Source organism: Venturia canescens, chromosome 2 (genome assembly GCF_019457755.1).
Source record: "Venturia canescens isolate UGA chromosome 2, ASM1945775v1, whole genome shotgun sequence".
In the NCBI taxonomy this organism is placed as follows: Eukaryota; Metazoa; Arthropoda; class Insecta; order Hymenoptera; family Ichneumonidae; genus Venturia; species Venturia canescens.
The window spans coordinates 25,035,437-25,056,312 of record NC_057422.1 but is presented as its reverse complement, the minus strand read 5'-3'; the positions used below and the strand labels follow the sequence as shown (position 1 = coordinate 25,056,312).

The window sequence follows — 20,876 nt, the reverse complement described above, 5'->3', positions numbered from 1 at the left end:
AGTTTTGCGCAACAACGAACACGTTGACAAATAGTTTCCGATAGTGAATACGCCCATGATCCTATACGTATAAATCCCACTTTAAAAATCTAGGAACTCGATTTCTCAATCAGTTTTTCAGTATTATTTTATTGCACATACATATGTATACATTTATATTTGTTGATACGACGATTGATTTTACGAAGCGATCTCGCAATTTGTGAACCAGCAATAAATAATCCTATCACCTATCCTAACGATTCAACGATTTCAAAAAACCCAAGCTTGTTATACAATTTTTTTTAATGTCAATTGCAGAAAGGTGCTATATGATATTAGAACCTGTAGGAACTCGATTTGGTACGATTAATTGGTTCCATGACTATAAATCACACGGCAAAATATCACACCGATAGTATATCACGAAGATATTATTTTTCTTTGAAATCAAATGATAAAATAGACATTGAGCATCGATAAATTCGTAATAAATGCCTGTTCCCCCCCCCCCTCCCCATTATACTATCGACGTGATATTTTGTCAGTTATTTTTGGTCATGTGATATTTTGTGTGCGTGGTTTTTTTTGTTTTGTATGATGTTTTGTCGTGGTAATATCTTGTTCCGTATGATTTTTTGTTCGTGATATTTAATTGATGAATGGATTTTGGAGAATTAAAAAAAAAAAATTATATACACGTGAATAAAAAGAGAAGAATATCCTTAAACGTAGAGCTTGGAGCAATTTATTTTGGCCTTAAAAGTATTAGATAATGCTATAAAGCGAGAAATTGGTAATTATGTTGCTCAATACTGTGGAAAACAAGAAGAGACAAGGATAAGGAATACGCCGAGCAAACGAAAGAGAAAAAAAATAAAACGAGTAGAAGGCAGGTTGCGATTTTTCATTACATTTTATTCGGTGACGATTGTTAGTAGCTCTCCCGCTCCCGGAACTAATAAAACGTAAGGAAATAGTGCCAAGGTTATTTCAGGACGGAAGATTTTGTATGAAAATGGACATGTATGCGTTACAACAAATTTGGATAAAGAATAACTGAGAATCTTTACAAACGGTTACCTCGATCAAGTAAAAGTCCGTAGTTCGCACAAAAGAATCATTGCTGTCTCTTGTATACTTTATCTATTCCTTTTTCATTTACACGTCAAGTTCATTAGTCGCATCAAGTGCAGTTTTGTCAACGCTTTTCCACAGATCGAGGAAAATTGTTTCCAAAAACGGGAACGACGCGTAGTTGTGAAAACTATTTATAGTCCGATTAGTAAGACAGCTTCAGCAAATATCAAGTTTATTAAACACAAAACGAATCTCAGGAAGTTATTTTTTAAAGATCTGGTACAATGAAAATAAATTGTATGATGAGCCGATCAACAGCAAAGTGAAAATGGAAAATATATTGGTCGTTTAAATAAAACAAGACAACTCGATGACGGAGAGAATCGAGAACCGATAAACAAAAGATCGTTGCTCGATAAAATGAGAGACAAAGAAAGTTCCAGACGTCACGGTGGCTTATTGATAATTATCGTAACATAATGTTACGCCTATCAGATAATTCAAGCCAATAACAACAGGTGTTTTTTTAACATTTTTAACATTGATCGTTATTCGTCCCAAATTCATATACTATAAATTTATTAATGACCGAAGTAAAAAAGTAAGACGGTGTCGAAACATCAGTCGACCACAAATTAACCTTGCAGATGTGTAAGATTTCGTCAATATCGATGATGTCAAGAAGAAGCGGGCATTAGAAAAAAAATCTGCTCATCGTACTAAATCCATTTTACTGGACGAAAATTCAATGGAAAACAATGCGCCTATTTAACTGAAAATTTCTTACAGGTCAATCAACCAAATTATCAATGCTCAATGGTTTTGTTCGAATTGGTATTGTTATTCATTTACGCATATATACTTGTGCTGATTCTAATAAATATTTTTTATTAAATCTCAATTGTCAAATCGATCGAATGCTAATCCTTCGGATGAACAACCAACTTTACTCCTGAGTGTGGTTCCTAAAAAGAGCCATTGACGAAAGGTTCTCAATATTGCTGACAAACATATTCGACGATAACGTAGCCGTCCGAAATCCCTTCAATCCAGAAAGTTTGCATCATTGTTCGTTATACCGAACGAGTTCTCGTTTCAAAATAAGCTAGAGCATAAATAGGTCGGAATATTTTTTCCAGTTCATTAAAAAAAAAATGGAGATTGGAAAACGAACCATCGATATTCGGAGCTCGATTACGTAAATAAAATATTGCGATGCACGGAATGCACAGAGCGTGCGTTACGGGAGAAAAAGAAGGGAAAGGTAAAAAAGTGAATAAAGTGTAGTCAGAGTTTATTAGATATTGCGCAAAATGTATTCGAATATATCAAGTTGTATAGGTGATGGCTGACTCGGCACACACGGTACAGCACTCACTCCCGATTACAGAGAGCTTTGCTAACACGGTATCGCATTATTATTGTTATTTTTTCATCATTATAATGATTATTCCACGTGAGATATAACACAGTGTACTGAGTGAAGTAGAGAAGAGAGGCTAGCGTGTGTTGGTGTATGTAAGCGAACGGCACGCAAGAAAGGGACTTCGATCGGCCAGGTGCAGGCGCGTCGAGAGACTCCCCCTGATTTTCCGGCACGTAAACCCTTGTGAGCTCCCAGCAGCAAACTCACCAAAACTGACTCTCTCCTTTTCTTTCTTTGCCACTCTCTCGCTCCCTTCCCCAAAAGGGAAAAGGAGAGAGGGAGAGAGTTCAAATGTACTGGGGTCCTCGCAACTCGTTGCAACGATACGCAACCAAACAGACTCGAACGTGATGCAGCAGCCTGTGCGCTTGGTGGATTATAACCACAAACATATGCGTAAGAGCGCTCGTGTTTGCGTTAGCTCCCTCTCCCCTTAACGATATGGAAATTGACCGAAACTTGGGCAAAATTGGAATAACTCTCGCGGCTAAAATTCTCTAATTTTTCATTTCTAGTTGATTAAGCGAATTGATTTTTTTTTTACGATAAACGAGAATATTTTTACCACCTTCTATCCAATATTAGAAGCAGAGTTTTTCTGATTTACAATGTAACAGTTATGTGGAAATATATGAAAATTTGATTTGATTGGAAAAAGTAAACAAACGCAACGAGGGAGAAACAACCAAGTAATTAATCCCACTAAATTTTGATAAAATCTATCGATGACGATACGAGACGTCTTTGGGTATAAACTCATCATTCAAACGGGAAAAGCTTCAAATAGAAAGGTACACTAATGCCAAATTCATATATATTGTGCTTTTGTAGGAGCGCATGATAAATCAAGAGAATGTGTGTATGTGCGTATATGTGTGAACGTATGAGCCATCACTGCTGAGAAAAAACAAAAAAGGGAAAACTCGGAAAGCCGGCAGCGTACGTCATGAAAAATAACGTTAAGTTGTTGTTCGGTTTGCTAATTGACAGTTGTATTTCCTTCTGTTCTCCATCGATCCCGTTAAATAAAAATAAATCTTTCAGCATATATTGAAAATCCTATAAAATTGGGGGCTCAGCCGGGATTGAGCAGAGGGAAAAATTAGCCGGTGTAGAATTAGCGACGTGAATAAAACGCGAATATAACGCGAGTTTATGAGAAAAGTGAAAATTCTAAAACGGTTGAAAAAAAAAGTTTTGTGTTGTGAGGGGTAGAGTGCGAGGGCAGTAACGCTGAGGACTGTCCCCATGAATTTGGTGACGTTTATTTGAAAATCGACGTAGTAGCACAAAAGAAAGTAAAAGATGGCCACGGCGAAGTATACAACAAGACGCTGAAAGAAATGTTAGCATCGATGGGATTAGTAACATCAGGTAATGAGAAGACGGTGGAAAGTCCAGAACAAGACGACGATGAAATACACGAGGAAGCTATATATCAAATCAAAGGATGATCGAAATCATCGCTGGCTGGCTCAATCGCGAGCTCAATCGCGAACTGGCGTTAGTACGATGAGAACTCGAAATGATGCAAAATACGCGGGCGAATGATGATACGTCAAGTGCAGAGCGCGTCACTGATCAACCTAAAATGTCGAATGAATATGCGTCTCAATTCCCAAAGCACACGAGTATTACAAAAGTGGCTCTTCTCTTGTCTCCTTTCAGCGGAAATACCGATGCTTACGAGATCTGGGGAAAACAGGCAGAGCCGCCGATAGGGGAGGGGAGGGCGGGCTGTATTCCGGGAGCCCGGACTCCCGTAAAGGGCCCGTCCCGTTTACTACATATTCAATTTTATTCCGACTTTCTCAATCAAGCAATATCCTCACTCTTGATTTAAACTACAAAAAAAATGACATTAACCTGAAATATTTCAAAACTATACAAAATAATTTTCCGGATATAGGAAGTGTTGCTCTGATATGTAAAAGATGTAATTAATCGTATATCATATACATTCACAACTTACAACCCTCATAAAGCCACTATTAAGCGCAGCATTTTTCTTTATAACAGCTTAACTGTTCGCTGCGCCTCGAAACACAAAGTCCACAGTCCACATTGTCCACAAGTTAGATCTATCACTATCACCACGGCATGGGGTTGTTCTGCGTGCTCTCTCGTGAATTATTTCAGGTCTTGCTTCCTATTAATAATTCGATGCTTTGGTCACGTAATAATTTATGTCTTTTTGATATATGAATTTTCGTTTCGAGAGAACATTTAAAAAAAAAAAAACAAATTTTTATCACTCAAGAAAAACCACTAGTTTGGTCGGGCACTCCACTCGAAAAAATCATCGATATTATGCACAATTTTTGTATAAAAAAAGGTTGATTTCAACCTATAAATCCCCGTCCTTAAAAGGTTCAACAGATTCTTAAAATCCTCTTAGATTGTAGTAGACAAAGCTCTCGACGGCCCTGAAAACAGGATGAAGATTCTGATCATAATGAGGTTAAAAGGCAAAGCGCTCGAGTGTTTTCACTCGAAAACCGAGCATATTCGAATGCCGACGGACGAACTCTTGAGAGGGATGTTTTGTCATTGAATTGATAAAATTGCACTGCGACGACGATTCGAAGATCGAGTCTGGAAAGAAAGTGAAAGTTTCAGCGAGTACGTACATGATCAAGTTATATTAACCAATCGAATATCACTACAGGATGACGAGATGCTTCAATACATCATTTGAGGGTATTCCTGAACCGAATTTACGAGTTGCAGCGCAAATCCACGGATTCTCGACGAAGGACTGCATACGTTCGAGGCTATCTCACTGTGAAACCAGAGTGAATCGACGAAACGAAGTGGAAAAAATGACAAAAGTAGTTTACAAAAACGTTCTGGTGAAAATGGAGTGAAAAGCGATTAATGGAAGAAAGTGGGTGATGGAAAAAATGACAATAAAAAAAAGCGAGTAAACACTAAATACTGTTTCAATTGCGGAGCAAGTGATCACATCAATGCGAAGTGTCCGGCGAAAGATTTAGGACGAAAATGCTTTTAGTGTGGTAAACACGGGCACATCACATCGGCGTGTTTTGCAAAACGAATTGAATCAAAAAGCTGAAAAATGAGATATTTGTGTGACGAGTAGTAAGACCGCAAAACACGTAAGTGTGAGTGGACAAGATAAAGAGACGATTTTTGATACTGAAAATGTCTTTCAAAGGTGTAGGTAATGTAAAAAACAAAGCGATGAGATTCTGTATGACGTGCGAATGAAAGTACTGAATGAAAGGTAATGAGTACGAGAATTGTCTGTATGTAGTCGCAAATAATATGTTAAATCACGATTTGCTGATCGGTACTGATTTTTTGAACGAGGTGAGACTCATTCGGGAGTGAAGTGTGTGCAAGATTATACCACTGTCAAAAAACAATGAATGTGAGAGTATACCGAAGCTTTTGAGAAACGATACAACTGAGGAACATGGAAAAGAGGAAATCCAAGTATCCGAAGTTTGAATTCAGAAGTATCTGAATAGGGAGAAAATCTTGAGCCTTGTACACTCGTACAAGTCGAAAAAATGTTGCGAAATAGGAGTAAAGATAAAGATTGCGTTGAAAGACGAAGAACCGATCTATCAGAGAACAAAACGATTGAGTGAAGCAGAAAAGCGGAAAGTGAACGCCCAAATTCAAGAATGGCTGAATAAGGGCATTGTTCGTGAATCTCACTCTGATTTTTGAAGCCTCGTCGTGATGGTGAGAAAGAAAGATGGCACAGGTCGCTTGTGTGTAGATTATCGATTAGATTAATCGAAAAATGGTCAAAGACCGTTATCCGCTTCCGCTCATTGAAAATCAGCCAGACTTATTATATGACGCCAAAGTCTTTTCGACATTAGATTTGCGAAATGGATTCTTTCACGTTTCTGTAGATGAGGCGAGCAGAAAGTATACTTCGTTCATCGTGCCAGACGGACAGTTCAAATTTTGCCGAGTAACCCTTTGGTCTCTGTACCTCTTCTGCAATTTTTCAAAAATACAATAACGTTGTTTATCGTAAACTGATTACCGAATGTACTATTTTAACTTACATAAATGATCTCATTATCTCCTCTAAAGATGAACAAAGCGAGATAGAGAATCTTGAGTGTGTTTTTAAGGTAACAAGCAAAGTCGAACTGATCTTCAAGTGGTTAAAATGTAATTTTCTGAAGAGGCAAGTTGAATTTTTAGGACACGTGATAGGGCTCGGTAGAGTGCGATCGTCTGAACATAAAACAAAAACAGTTCGAAATTTTCCAAAACCGACAACCGTAAAACAAGTCCAATCATTTCTTGAATTAATAAGTTATTCCCGGAAATTTATACCGAAATATTCTTTAATCGCGCGACCATCGACGAACTTGTTAAGAAATTATGTTAAATTTCGATTTGAAGGAGAAGAGAATGTAGCGTTTACGAATCTGAAAGTAGCACTGAGTACTGAGTCGGTCTCAAGTTTATATAATGTTATTAATGCCGAAGCAGAACTGCACACTGATGCGTCAATGTATGAGTGCGGGTCGATTTTAATACAAAAGATTCCTCATGATGGTCAATGGCACCCGAATTACCTTGCAAACGGAAAAACGAGTGCGACGGGAGAAAAATACTGTAGCTGCGAACTAGAGGTGTTGGCAATTGTAAAATCTCTTAAAAAATTCCGCGTTTACTTAATAGGTATTTCCTTCAAAATTGTAGCCGATTGCCAAGCGTTTGCATTAACAAGGGAGGAATCCATTGCCGACGTGTCTCCTGATCGTCGAACATGACAATGGACTAGTAGCACAACTGAGGAAAGCACAACGTGACCAAGATGATATTCATCAAATATTCAAAGATGTCGAGAAACGGGCAAGGAAGGAGTATATGTGATTCGGGAAGGACTCCTTTTTAAAGAAGAGATGGTGATATCCGTCTGATGCTCCCCAAAAAGTTGAGTGCGTATATAATTAGACGCGCACATGGGAAAGGACATTTCTCCCTTGCAAAGACGGAGGCAATACTTAACAAAGACTGCTGGATACCAGAATTGCGTTAGAAGATTGAGAGAGTCGTGCATAGCTGTGTGGACTGTACAATGGCAGAAAAAAAAGAAGGTAAACAGGAAGGTTATCTAAACTCTATTGCGAAAGGAGCAACGCCACTCGATACACTGCACATCGATCATCTTGGGTCCCTGATGTCGATGAAGAAGAGCTACAAGCATATCTTCGTAGTAATTGATGCATTTACGAAATTTACGTGCTGGCTGTATGCAACTAGGTCAACAATGGCAGCCAAGGTGGTCGACAAACTGAAGAAACAAGCGGTGATTTTCGGCAACCCACGTCGCATAATCTCGGATTGTGGTATAGCATTTACGACAAAGGAGTTTGAAGAATATTGCGAACAGGAGAAGGTTGTACATATTCTTACAACGGGGATTTCGAGGGCCAACGACCAAGTTGAAGCGCGTCAATCGTACGCTAATTCCTCTAATTACTAAATTAACTGCACCGAAAAGTGAGCAGTGGTACAAACATTTGAGTATTGCACAACAGTATTTGAATACACGACGCTGAAGTGAAATGAACGAAAAAAACGTTTGTAATTCACCAATTTTTTATTTCACGAATCGTTGGTGCAGCTTGAAAAACTACGAATCGCAAATTTGGCAGGGAACAAAATAGGAGAATTACTGGAATTATTGGCGATTTTTCGATCATTTCGTTGGACTCCAACGTTAGAAACTTCAGCGTCATTTTGAATACGACGTTCCACCGTAACATTGGAACCGCACCCTTCCAGATGATGTTTGAGACAACAACACGTTTTCAAGATAACGAATTATTGCGCGAATTAGTGGAGCAAGAATTCGTGACAACGTTTCAGGAAGAGCGCGATGAAATTCGAGAACACGCAAATAAGGATCGTCTCCAACGAATTCAAGAAGAGAACCAACGAGGGTTTAACCGAAAACGTAAAAAGGCACGAGTTTATCGCGAGAGAGATATTGTCGCCATCAAAAGAATGTAGCAAGGGCCAAAATTGAAGTTCGCGGCGAAGTATCTTGGACCTTATGAGATTTCGAAGGTTTTGCGCAACGATAGATACTTCATGCAAAAGACAGGTGATCATGAGGGTCCACGACGGACATCAACTGCAGCTGATTTTCTGAAACCCTAGTCCAAATACATTAGATACTGACGGAGAAGATGTCACGGAGGATTTACCTACCGAGGGCGAATGTGCATGAGCAGGAAGGCCGAGTATAGGATCTCAAGATAAATCAAAAGAATGCGTGTGTGTGCGTATATGTGTGAACGTATGAGCCATTACTGCGCTGAGAAAAAACAAAAAGAGAAAACTCGAGAGGCTAGCAGCGTACCTCATGAAAAATAGCGTTCAGTTATTGTTCGATTTGCTAATTGACAGTTGTATTTCCTTCTATTCTCCATCGATCCCGTTAAATAAAAATAAATCTTTAAGCATATCTTGAAAATCCTATACTTTTGATAACCAAACGAAAGATAGTTAGGATTTGATGCGTAAGCTCTAAGAGCTGAAGTCGTTTGGCAAGCCGTAAATTTAGTCGGCGATGTTTTCGCGCCCAAATACGACGACGACGACGACTACGCCGACGACGACGACGACGACCAAGACGACAATTTGGCACGTGTCTACAAAAAATAGTAAAGCATGATGATCCAAGCTAGATTAAGACAGGGGAAACAAGAAGAATAACTAAGGAAGAGACCAGAGAAAGTGAGAAACATCGAAATGAACAGGGGAAAAGAGAGCGAGAGAAAGAAGATTAGGGAGACTAAAAGGAAAACAAACAGACGGACAAGCGGAGAGCAAACGAGAGAAAGGGAGAGAAGATAATACAAAAAAAAAGCAGTCAAAGTCAGTATGTAGTGGTTGATGAGAGAGAAGAGGGTTAACGAAACTAAAGAGAAAGTTGTGAGCAACAAAAAAGCTTAATTTTTCTAACCGCATTGGCGCTGCGGACCACGCAACATTCTACAGTTTGTCCTCCTTCCTTTTTCTTCTTTTTCGTTAAGTACAAACAGAGGTTATACCGAAGACATAAGGAGCGAGCGAGACCGATAGTAAAGGGGGAAGGAGATTTTGAGGAGTCTCGCACACGCCAAACTCATGGCGCCTATTTATATCGTGAAGAAGGGCGGTCTTAATGAGTCTAGGAACTGTCACACCGAGTGAGATACGATCCTCAGTCGGAATATCCATGAAAACGAAGGTTGCGGAACGAAGAATCATGAAGATCATAAAATGAATACAAAAAATGTTGAATGCGCCCAAATGTGTACGTGCAGTCCATTATTTTTTTATATCTCAATATTGAACTTCCAGTAAATGAGTCATAGAATTTACTTCAAAGTTACGAATTGTTTCCTATCACTGGGAAACCCGATTTACGATCCTCCCCACGTTAAATCGAAAAAATCGTTCGAAAATAGGAAAGTACAGAGGAACTGAGCAAGATTTGTATAAAAATCAACAATTTCGTATAAACAGCTAAATTTAATTCATACTTTAAGTCTGTCTGATGCGTTCAATTACTAAATTTTCGATTAAATTATAATTTGGTTGTACAATCTATTGTTATACCTGAACGGAGCTTTTTGGAATTTAATGAATTCCAAAATCATTAGAAATGTTCAATATATAACAATTACAGTGGATACGGGAAACTCATAATTAACTTAATTTTCCTCGTGAATCGTTTACCAAAAGATCACATTCAATGAAACGGATATTAAAAAATCCGAGCCGATTCGATCTTTCGGTCGCAGGAAAGAAACCACCAACACAAATTCTACACGGCTCGCGAATTCTCGTCAACGGAACTCTCTTTCTCTCTTTCTCGTTCCCCCTCCCTATGGATCTTGAAATAGAATGATTATTTTAATCACGTGAGTGTAAGTTCGTCTCGTCAAGAATTTCGAGAGAGGACAAGCAGAAATCGCGAACCCTTGGCCCTGGGGTAGTCGACTAAATTTTATCGAACAGGTGTCTGACTGAACATTAATCCACTATTTATTTCTTGGAGCAAATAGAGATGAGAAATTCGCAATTTATACTGAATTTATGATGATAATAATCCAATCGAAGTTTATACAAATAAATCACATCTCAGGAAAATAATAACTAGATTTCACAAGTTCTCAAAAACATGGATACTCGAATATTTGCTGTTATATCTTTCAATTTTGTGTCAAAAATTAATGAAAAAAGAATCAAGATTCAATAAAATTTGTATCGAAACCGATTTTAATGAACACTAACTATGTCTACAGACCTCGTCTCCTGTAATACATTCATTTTTCTATATCAAAAACAATTTTCCGATTTTTCTTCCAATAAAACGCTCAGAGTAGAGCTTCTCAATTTTTCAACTTTTTATAATTTTGTGGAAATTACTATAACTGATATTTCCATAAGAAACTAGGATTTAAATCACCGCCCATTTTTGTCAACTTTGAATTAACTGTTCACATTGATAATACGTTTATACGTATGTATCAAAATTTTTCGAATAAGTGTAAGTGATTTGGGTGAAAATTTGAAATTATCTTTACATTCTCGTGAGAAACGTAATATCGTTGTTTTATCAAACTATAAAAATGATTTGAATCATACGATGTAATCGAATTCATTAGATTTTTATGGAAAAACTTGTTTTAATGTATGGAAATTGTTTCTCATTTCCACGAGAATGGCGAGAATGCCCGAAAAATTATTTGAACGAAATTTTATTTAGAATATTTATTGGAGCTTCTTTATTGGAGATAACCGATCCCAGAATAAAATAGACACGTGTTAGCCCGTACAGTTGCAACAACGATAACGAAGATTGGGAAATGACTACAAATAGAATAAAAGTTGTGATAGAATCATTCAACGAAGCACATTGAGTAGAGAGATTCTCAAGTATCGAAATGAGAAAAAGAGCAGGACAAAAAAGAGAGAGAAAGAGAGAGAGCCCGAGTTTTGTAATACTATAACCAGAAGGACAAAGTCAGCCTGGCCAACCTGGTCAAGTGAACGAAAGAGCGAGATTATTCTTGGATCGATGACTTATCGATAGCCGGAAATCTCGTTTCTCTCTCTATATATAGATTCTTAAAAAAAAATCTCCACAGTGGGTTTTCCTTGCTTTTAAATTTCCGACGAACTTAAAAAATATTTGATATATAAGACACTGGATTAATGAAGCATAATTAAATTACTTCATGTCGAGATGAAAATTTCATCGACTGAGGAACGTAAATTTTTGACAATAATTTTAAATCATTGTTATTAACTTTAGGGAAAGTGTTTTTTGCCCCAACGTGTTCTCTACTATTTCAAAAAAAAAATGCTCATAATTTACAATTGCAAAATGATTTAGTTGAGAGGTGAGAAGAAATTTACCGTATAGCGTAGGCTGTCATTTTTGTTAAACTTAAGCACAGTCATGAGAATGTTGCAACGAGTGGGAACATTTTATCGACAGGAAGAATTCCAATCGAGAAATAAATAGAACACCTGGCGAGCAAGCGTAAAATCAGAATAATTTTTTTATGTGAGTCACGTGAGTGTGGGAAAAGCGTTTTTACCAATAACTGTTAGGATTGAAAGTTGCGAATCATTATTGTCAATCGGAATTTTTCGACTAACCGATGACACGATAAAACATGAATTATTTGGGTGGGGTTCAATATGTCGAATAACTGAATTGTAGAACGGTCGATATTTCGAAATTTTTAAAGTTGTGATATCAGTTTAGAGAAAAATAAGTAAATCGAAATTCTTATTCCCGATCGACTATTCAGCAGATTGCGTGTTTAATCAAAAATTCCTTCTTTGAATTCGTATTTACCCAAAAATATATATTTCAATAGTTTTCATTTCGAATGCAATTTTAACAGACTATCTGAATGTCAAAAGTTCATATTTTCGAATTCAAAATGGAGAGTAATTGTTTTACAGACAGACCAGAATATAGAGTAGCAAAAAATCGAAAGTAAATTTTTCAAGCCTGTAAAACTTAGATATGCAGAACAGCGACAGCTCGAAAAGGCTAAAGTCAAAATGGCGATGTTTCAAATTGGAGATCACCGGTCACTGAGTAAGTGAGTGAGTGAGACGCGTGTATTTGGAACTCCACTGCATTTCTTTATTTTGATCGATCGACTTTCTAGCGTTTCGCTATTTTGATTGTTCGACTTTTTGGTGTTTCAGTATTTCAACCTCAGTAACATTTGGTCTTTCGTTATTATATTTTCAAAATTGTGAATTTTCACAGTATCGCTGACTGTAGTAATTTATAAATCGAAAGAGTGATAGTCGAATTTTCGAAAAATCGATATTTTAGTCAGCGTCCTATGGGCGATTGTTACATTCTATTTTCGATGTAAACGTACCTCGAACCTTGCAGTTTCTGCTTTATATTTATTTTCGGCATTCAAAGCTCCAGTCGAATCTATCTGTATCCATATTATCATTCGAAGTTTATAAACTCGAGATTTTAGCTGTTCGAAATTTTAATCATTCCAACATTTGATCCCCACCCGAATTATTTCATGATTAATGTTCTCCTAATTTGTTAAAATAAAACGAAAGCCTGCCACATGCTATCAATAAAATTTTAGTGATTAAATTTTACCAATAAAACTAATTATTTGCTGAATAGAAAAACTATAGCAAAGATCGACTAATATTTTTTTCCGTACAATAATAAAGGAATTTCCGAAATGATGAGGCTTCGAAAGGAATGATTGTAATAACGAACCGACACAGGTGTATCGACTATTAATAAGCATTACAGAGTGAGTGAATCATTCGGTATATACATATTCGTGAGAGCAAACAATAAAGAATGATATTAACATAAATATCGCGTGTACGAAAATACACTTGGACGTAATTTATGTATCAAGTGTTTTTCACTCAAGTGTAGATGGCACGTGTAGTCCGGTATGCGAAAAACGGCGGGAGCGGGCAAAAATAAGGTTTCTTTCCAACTCGAACATGTACTTTTTTGATAGTTCGATAAATGTTGAACGTGCGAAAAACAATGAAGTTGATAATAACGCTTGAGCAGGATGTGTCAACAGATTATTCGAATTTTCAATGGAATTGAAAATTCAGAGTTTTTGAACAATGTAATTATTTTTTGCGGAATCAGTTTTTTCTAACTTTCTTATTCGCGATCTGTAGTTTGAACGAGATTTTGTTTCTCGTTGTAAAGTTTGAGAATAAGGAAAAAAGAGATAAATTGAGTAAAGAAACGTCCTAGAGACATGAAAATGTTTGGTGGTCGGGATTGTGACGATTGCCGTTTTCATTGTTAGTTTCAAAACTTGTCTAAAACAATGCATCTATTGGTTACAACGATGTTGAAAATTCGTAACATGTAAATGAATAAGAACAACGCCAATTTTTTTTCACTGTAGCCAAGAAACTATCGTATATATATATATATATATATACGTACAAAAGACGTTTACTTTACGTTAAGGAGGTTGAAGCGTATCTTATGTTAAAACTATTTTCCAACTTTGCACATTAAAATTTTTTAAACAGAAAACTTAAGACAGTATTAAACTTCTGGCGGGATATGCCGATGATTGACCGTCGTGAAATTGAGAAATTTATTGTTGAAGTTTGCAATTTTTTGAAAGCTTCCATAAGAGCCCATGTTTAACCTTGTCATTTTCGACAATGAATCTCGATTACTACGCGGTGAAACCTCTTCAAATTTTTCACACATAACTAAGCGCTATTCAAGAAGATTCACATAAATTTTCAATTCATTATTTTGGAATAATAAAATCTAATGTATTTTTCGTATGATGTCCTATATATATCGCTTCAACTTCCTTAAACGACATACAAAACCTAACACGCATATGCGCATGCGCATGAATTTGGAACGAAATTGACTTCCATCTTAAATTTCAAAAAGATGTCGCGAGCACAATGTGTTTATTAATTAGCTGTGTACAACTCTTTGTATCTGCTACGTTGCTCGTTGTATTCAATGTCGGCAGGATGGAGGGGAGGAGTTCGACAGTTTGGTGACGCACAGTTATTGGTTTGACATCAAAAAGGTAAGACACACGTTCGCGTTTAATCAAAGTTTAGCTAAACCTGGTACGCGAAAAGAGCGAACGGCTAAACGCACACCCGCTTATACAGGCTATGCAATTTTTCAATGATTATTATTTACCATTCGATTGAGAAACTGGTATCATGTGTGAATTTCACGGTGTAAGATAAAATGGCTGTAGGCAGTATAAATTTCTACTTTTTTCGTAAGCCCCCTTTCACAAGGGAACAACCTATGCGTTGGGAATACTATCGAAAACTCCCTCGTTCAAATCCAGCGAATTAATAACAGTTGCTGCTTATGAATTTCGCCATTATTTACATCATCTAAAATCTCTGTACGATAAAAGTATTTCAATATCAAATGATGCTTGAAAATTTCAGAACAATGGTTAGTAAATATTGAAATATTATAAAAACGACGAATTTGTGCGGAACATAATGACCGGACTTTTTTTCAACTGCATGTATTTTTTGGTGTCAGAATTTTTGCAAATCGCCACAAAAGAAAATATATATTTGTCATTTTTTTAATTCATGTATTTATAGACATTTTTATTTTAACACCCCGACCATTATTTTTCACAGATTACGAATTTCGGATTTAAATTCGATATAAAATACGAAAAAACGATTTTTTTGTTGTGGGCTTGAATAAAAACTTTCGTTCCTCTATGAATATGTAAGAAATACGGAGGAAACAAGATAAAATTGATATTTTAACTTGAATATTGACGAGAATATGTCAAACGTATAGGTCAAGTTAGCTCGAGGTAGCCCATATTTGTGACCGTTTGTACACAGAATTGTGATTGTTCGACAGCTACATTTTGCTCGCTCTCTCGAGATGTGAATAATACGCTCAGCAACTTCTCTTCCCCCCCCCCCCCCCCCCGCCACCTCCTGCATTGCCTCTTACCGCTCAACATTTCGCCTCTTCCGAACGACCCTCAGGACGTCGACGACAAAAAGATTATGCTAATCGAAGGTTTTATAAACCCGGAAAACGAGACCTTTCCTACTGATATAATTGCGCGCCCTAATATATACATTATCTATACACACAAATGCATAATCTGTCGGACGTTTACTAAAAGCACAATTAGTCATAGCTGTTGCAACGGAGAACCAGTTTTTCGACTCAGTCACGCTTTTTCGACGTCGTTTATGATTTTTTATTTCATTCCCAACCTGCCTCGCTTTTCGAGTGAATGATTTCACGTTTCATTGATTAATTATCGTCGAAACATCCACCGAATGAAAAAATCATCGGAAAACATTTTTATACGATCGCTTGTGTTCAATTTAATAATTTATATGGAGGAAGTCTGACTTTCGAATGATGATAGGGTTTATTACTATTTTTCAAAGACTCACTCCAAAAATAATGCACAGTATCCATCCAAGTCTGAGGCTTTGTAGATCTGGCTTTCCCGCGTTTTTTAATTCACGTGAATTCCACAATACTGAAGAAAAAATCAATCAAGATCTTCCGTGTGATTGTCGATTTTTTCGTAGTTGTATATCTGTCAACTAAAATAGACAACAAAAAATCGATAAAGGAAAGCTGTTGAAGACCTTCACTCTTCTGTTCGTATTTACCCCAATCGAATGTATACGCGACGCAAAGACCGCAAACAATTACTCCAATAAAGAGACAACAATCACTTTTTCTACGCACAGTACACGCTAGTGCAAATTGCTCGCTCCCTTTGGTATTTTTATTTTTTTTTTATTTTTTTTTTCAATTCCTGGGTTAATTTCTAGTCGCACACTTTTTCAACACTTGAATAACTTTATTAAACATTTATAAATTTAAATTACTTTTCGTTGGTAAAAAATGTTTTATTTGATTTTTCGTTTCACCTGGAATTCACAAATTCGCAATCGTCGTGATCGTGGGTTAACTAACACAGCTGGATGATCGATAACGATGTATCTGTGACAGGGATCATCATTCAAGACGTTTACGTCGCGCGGAAGGTCGCAACATTTCGAAAATGATTACAAAAATTGACCAATAAAATTACGTAGCGATTAACACTAAATAAATAATTTTTATTAAATAAATACGATTGTTTAGCAATCGTAAAACAAATTTTATATACACGAAGAGAATCAGTAACGATAACAGGAAAGATATAACAACTGCAGGACAGAGAATTGTTTTAAAACACGCAACAAAATGGCGTCGTCTCGTACGACCGGCGGTAATTTGAGATGAATCCGAAAAAATTCAAATTTGCCGCGCACCGTACTTGAATTATTTCATTTTTTCCCCTCATAAAACAGAACCATCGAATGACAGTTCTGTGAAAAATGTTGTAGAGCACACACGCACCATTCGACGTAACGCCGGTAGCGTTGCTACCGCCGTTTTCGCCTCCACTTCTTTTTAAACAGTAACCGCGCGCGCGACTTATTTCGCTCTTCACAAACTGCGTGAGTACACTGACACGATGTAAAGGAGAAAAAAAAATGGCAGAAAAGCCAAGTATAGGTTTTTGGTTTTTTCTCTTATTTTTTACCGGAGATCGAAAGAACCGCGCGTGCTCTCGTGTTTCTCGTTTACTAGGGAGCGAGGGAGAAAAAAACTCGGGCTGTTGCTTCTCTATCCAACCGGTAGCAGCGTCCTCGCGTAAGTGTCGCCGGGTAGTAGGTAGAAATCGTCGCAGTGTATACAGACGTTCGGGAACACACACAGACACGCACGCGCGCGCGAGCGACTCGCTCTCTCCCTCAAGCGCGTTCTGTTCTGGCTCGCTCACTACTCGTCAAAACTCTACCGTCAAATATCAAGAGAAGGACGAAGAAAGAGAGAGATGAAAAAAATAAATGGAGTTGCGTTTTGGAACGACCTATGGCTCTTGATGAGTGAGTTATATACAATAAGTATCGTCACGATGCAAGTGAGCGTACTCCCATTTTCGCCGCACACTCCGTGCGGATCAATAATTCACCATATATTATCACCCCGCTGAAATCAACAGTGAGATAGGCAGAAAGCAACAGAGAGAAAGAAAAAGAGAGAGAGAGAGAGAGCACGCAGTAACAGTCTGACTTTATAAAGAGCGTGATCTCGGAAGTCGAAAGAATGCACACAGCCGGTGATCGGAACTTATGCACTAGATAAAGAGATAGGGTGAGAGAGATGGTGGGGTAGAAGGGAAAGAGCGATTAATAATAATGAAACGTGTGAGCCGGCACGAGCGAGAAGTACGCATGTGCGATATAGAGCTAGAATCGAGTCTCGCGCGTAAAACGGGAGAGCGCGGGATTTACTGGTCCAACGGGGGGGTTCACGGAAAGTGTTGGTCGGAGCGAACGGGGACGGGGGAGGGGACAAAAAGGCTTCACGGTACCAAAATTGAGATCACGATGGCGGATTGTCGCGTAATTTGTTGAGAAATAGCGATTACGTTTTTTTTCTTTTTTGCATAAACGATCATATGAAAAAATTTGTACGAGTTAGTCGATTATCAATGCGGACACGCGCGCGCGTGTGTGCGTGCACGTGTGCGTGTGTGTGATTATCGTACAGGTGAAAAAATAAAATGTATTGTTTCCGACGTTGTACTACTACGAGTGCCTTCGCGGTTGTGGTATCGTAGACAATACGACGTCAGGACGTTCGGGACGCGAAGAAATGAAGTCGACAGCGATCGCGAACGATGTTGCCGGCTCGAGTCGACCCTTGACTCTCGCGCGCGCACCCACCAGGTTGTGTATACGCGAGCGAGTCGCCCAGGCGAAGAGAAACATGGGGCCTTGGTACTTGGTAGTCGCTCGTTCTGCAGCGCGTGAGACTGAGAGAAACAACCCGCGACAGAAACGGATAGAAGGAATGAGAGAAAGGAAGAGAGAGAGAGAGAGAGAGAGAGAGAGAGAGAGAGAGAGAGATATCTTCGACTCAAGCGACAGGAGAAGCACATACAGCTACTCAACACACGGTGTAACGTCAACCCCCTTCCCTTCCCCTCCTACCGTCGGTAACATGGCACACGAAAAGCAGCAGCACACTCACACGCTCCGAGACAGCACCGCCGAACTTAGCTCAACCACTCTCTACTTCATCAACTGGTGTAAATTTATTCTGTATTTCTAACTCGTTTACTTTTCTTTTTTATTGTCTCGCGCTTTATTTTTTTTTTCAGCGTTACCTGTCGAGTATAAAAAAACTGATAAAATTGATGTTTATCAAATTTATCGAGATCAAAGATAAATTGACAATTACGTTGTGGAATGATCGTGGCAAGCGTGACCTGCGCTCAAGAGTCTCTATGTTTTTTGCTCATTTTGTAGAATTTTTTGAGTTTTTACCGGGAAATTGATATGAGGGATAGAAGGTAGCATCACTAAAGTCGCGCACGGAACCAAATCCACTGGTAACAACGTCGTGAGAGGTGTTTTACGAGAAAGATCATTTTTCGAGGCAGCAACATGATATTTAAAAAACGTAGAGATTCTCTTCCGTAGAAACCTCGACGCAGTACCGGGGTTGCCTTCACCGTCTGTTACAATCTCTGTACGTACGACGCGAAAAACACAAGACACACACATATACACGCGCACTCTTACACTCACACCTGCTTTTTTTATCCCGAACGCACACTGGGGATCAACGATTACACTGATTATCGATAGAGATGTTGTGCTTCATGTTTTTATTTGAATAAAATATTATTGTACTTACCACTGAGCGAGCTGACGTGGTTAAGAGAGGCCGGTTAACACGAAAATTTTCGTACGTTTACACACAACGGGGTCCGTAAATATGAGAGAGGAGAGTTACTCTGTTTTTGGTATGCCAGGAATGGCACAAAGAATCTAGACAACGCACACGCCTGCTGCGCAGCCGGTCTGCGCACACGCTGACACCGAGCGGCCGCGGGAGAAACCAGAAACCGAGGCCAGCCGAACGTTGACGTAACCGGCCGAGCTCCCCACTACGCTAGCCATCTCTCCTTCCCTCGTAATACCGCGTGATCAATTCCTCCCACCTCTTTTCCCATAGTCTGGTCTCTCTCCCACTTTCACGCTCGTTTCTTTCCCTCCCTTGAGATCAACGCACACCCGCACCAACCCGCACACGGTCATCTCAAGCCGGCAGGGGCAACTCGTACGAAGGGTTAGCTTATTTCGTTCTTTACTAGTCCTCTCTCTCTCTCTCTCTCTCTTTACTCTCTTGCTCGCTCATTTTCTCCACAAAGAGATCGAGTAAGAGAGGGAGAACACAAGAGAGCTCTCTTGTACCACTATACGAAACTCTTCGCCACATATCCAACCACCGTTTCGTTTCGTTTCAAACACCGTCGCACTTGTTGATTTTCAGCCGACAAAAGATTTCAGGTGTACTCCGCCACTTTCGTTTGTATTTGCATAAACGGACGATTTAAAACGATCGCAATACCGGAATGGAGGTTGAAGTTATTATTGATTATATTGTTCTACAGAATTCATGAGTGTATATCGATTTTACGGTATAGCAATGAAAATAATTCATGATTTCTTTCATTCATTATAAAATTTTCTCATTGTTATTTAAATGCACGTGCTGATCTTCTATCTCTTCTATTGCCTTAAGGCATTTTTTCACAAACTCAAACACTTGACAACGAACAAATTATTTAAAAAAAAAAAAATTTTTTTATTTTAAAATTGCATGGAATAAGGTAAACGAATTTCAAGCGACGCTGCCAAAAGTAGTTAAATTTACACGGAAGTTTACGCAAATTTCATCATCACCACATCTCTGTTCAATAAAACATAGTCTAAATATCTTTCAATGTCCGGTACAAAATGCCTCATGGATGTGAAAAATTGTAAGGAATCCGTAATGATGATAAAAAAAAAGGGGGAGTCATCAAATGTTCAAAGGAATTGTTAATGATAGAACTTGGAAAAATGTCTCAAGCAGAACACTAACCGAGCGACATCTCCCAAGGGTTACATTTGCCAACAATTAATTCCAATTAAAATTATTTGATTTGATGAACAAGGAAAAATATCTTATTTTTAATTGTTACGAGTTGTGATAATGAGTTTATAATGCATTCGTATAAAGTGCCTGGACAAATTTCGGTTCTCTGTAAAAGCAATAGTTTCAATAGAATTCATAATTTGGTAGAAAGGCATGAAACTTGTCCAAGTCGCTAAATGAACGGTTTCGTAAATACGCATTAACTTAAATACGATTAAGGGCGAGAGAAAGCTGTCAATTTCGAAGTGAGGTAAATCGTCTAATGACTTCAAGTTCAAAGTAATAGACCGCAGTCGACATCCAACTCATATTATC

General features: G+C 38.1%; 1 protein-coding gene across 4 annotated transcripts in view; it reads right to left on the bottom strand.

Annotated features, from left to right (window-relative positions):
• Window positions 1-19,441, bottom strand: part of scalloped (TEA domain transcription factor 1 homolog scalloped) — a 179,604-nt gene extending 160,163 nt beyond the window's left edge. The window contains exons 1-2 of one of the 4 annotated variants that reach the window (XM_043413384.1): window positions 16,184-17,541; window positions 15,959-16,114 (exon numbers count right to left, since the gene is read on the bottom strand). In XM_043413384.1, coding sequence (XP_043269319.1) covers window positions 15,959-15,983 — 25 coding nt within the window. In that variant the 5' untranslated portion in view covers window positions 15,984-16,114; window positions 16,184-17,541. Of the gene's footprint in view, window positions 1-15,958; window positions 17,542-19,274 lie in introns of those variants that run through there. The other 3 variants (XM_043413386.1, XM_043413388.1, XM_043413385.1) reach the window with 3 other exon arrangements.
• Between the last annotated feature and the right edge of the window lie 1,435 nt (window positions 19,442-20,876).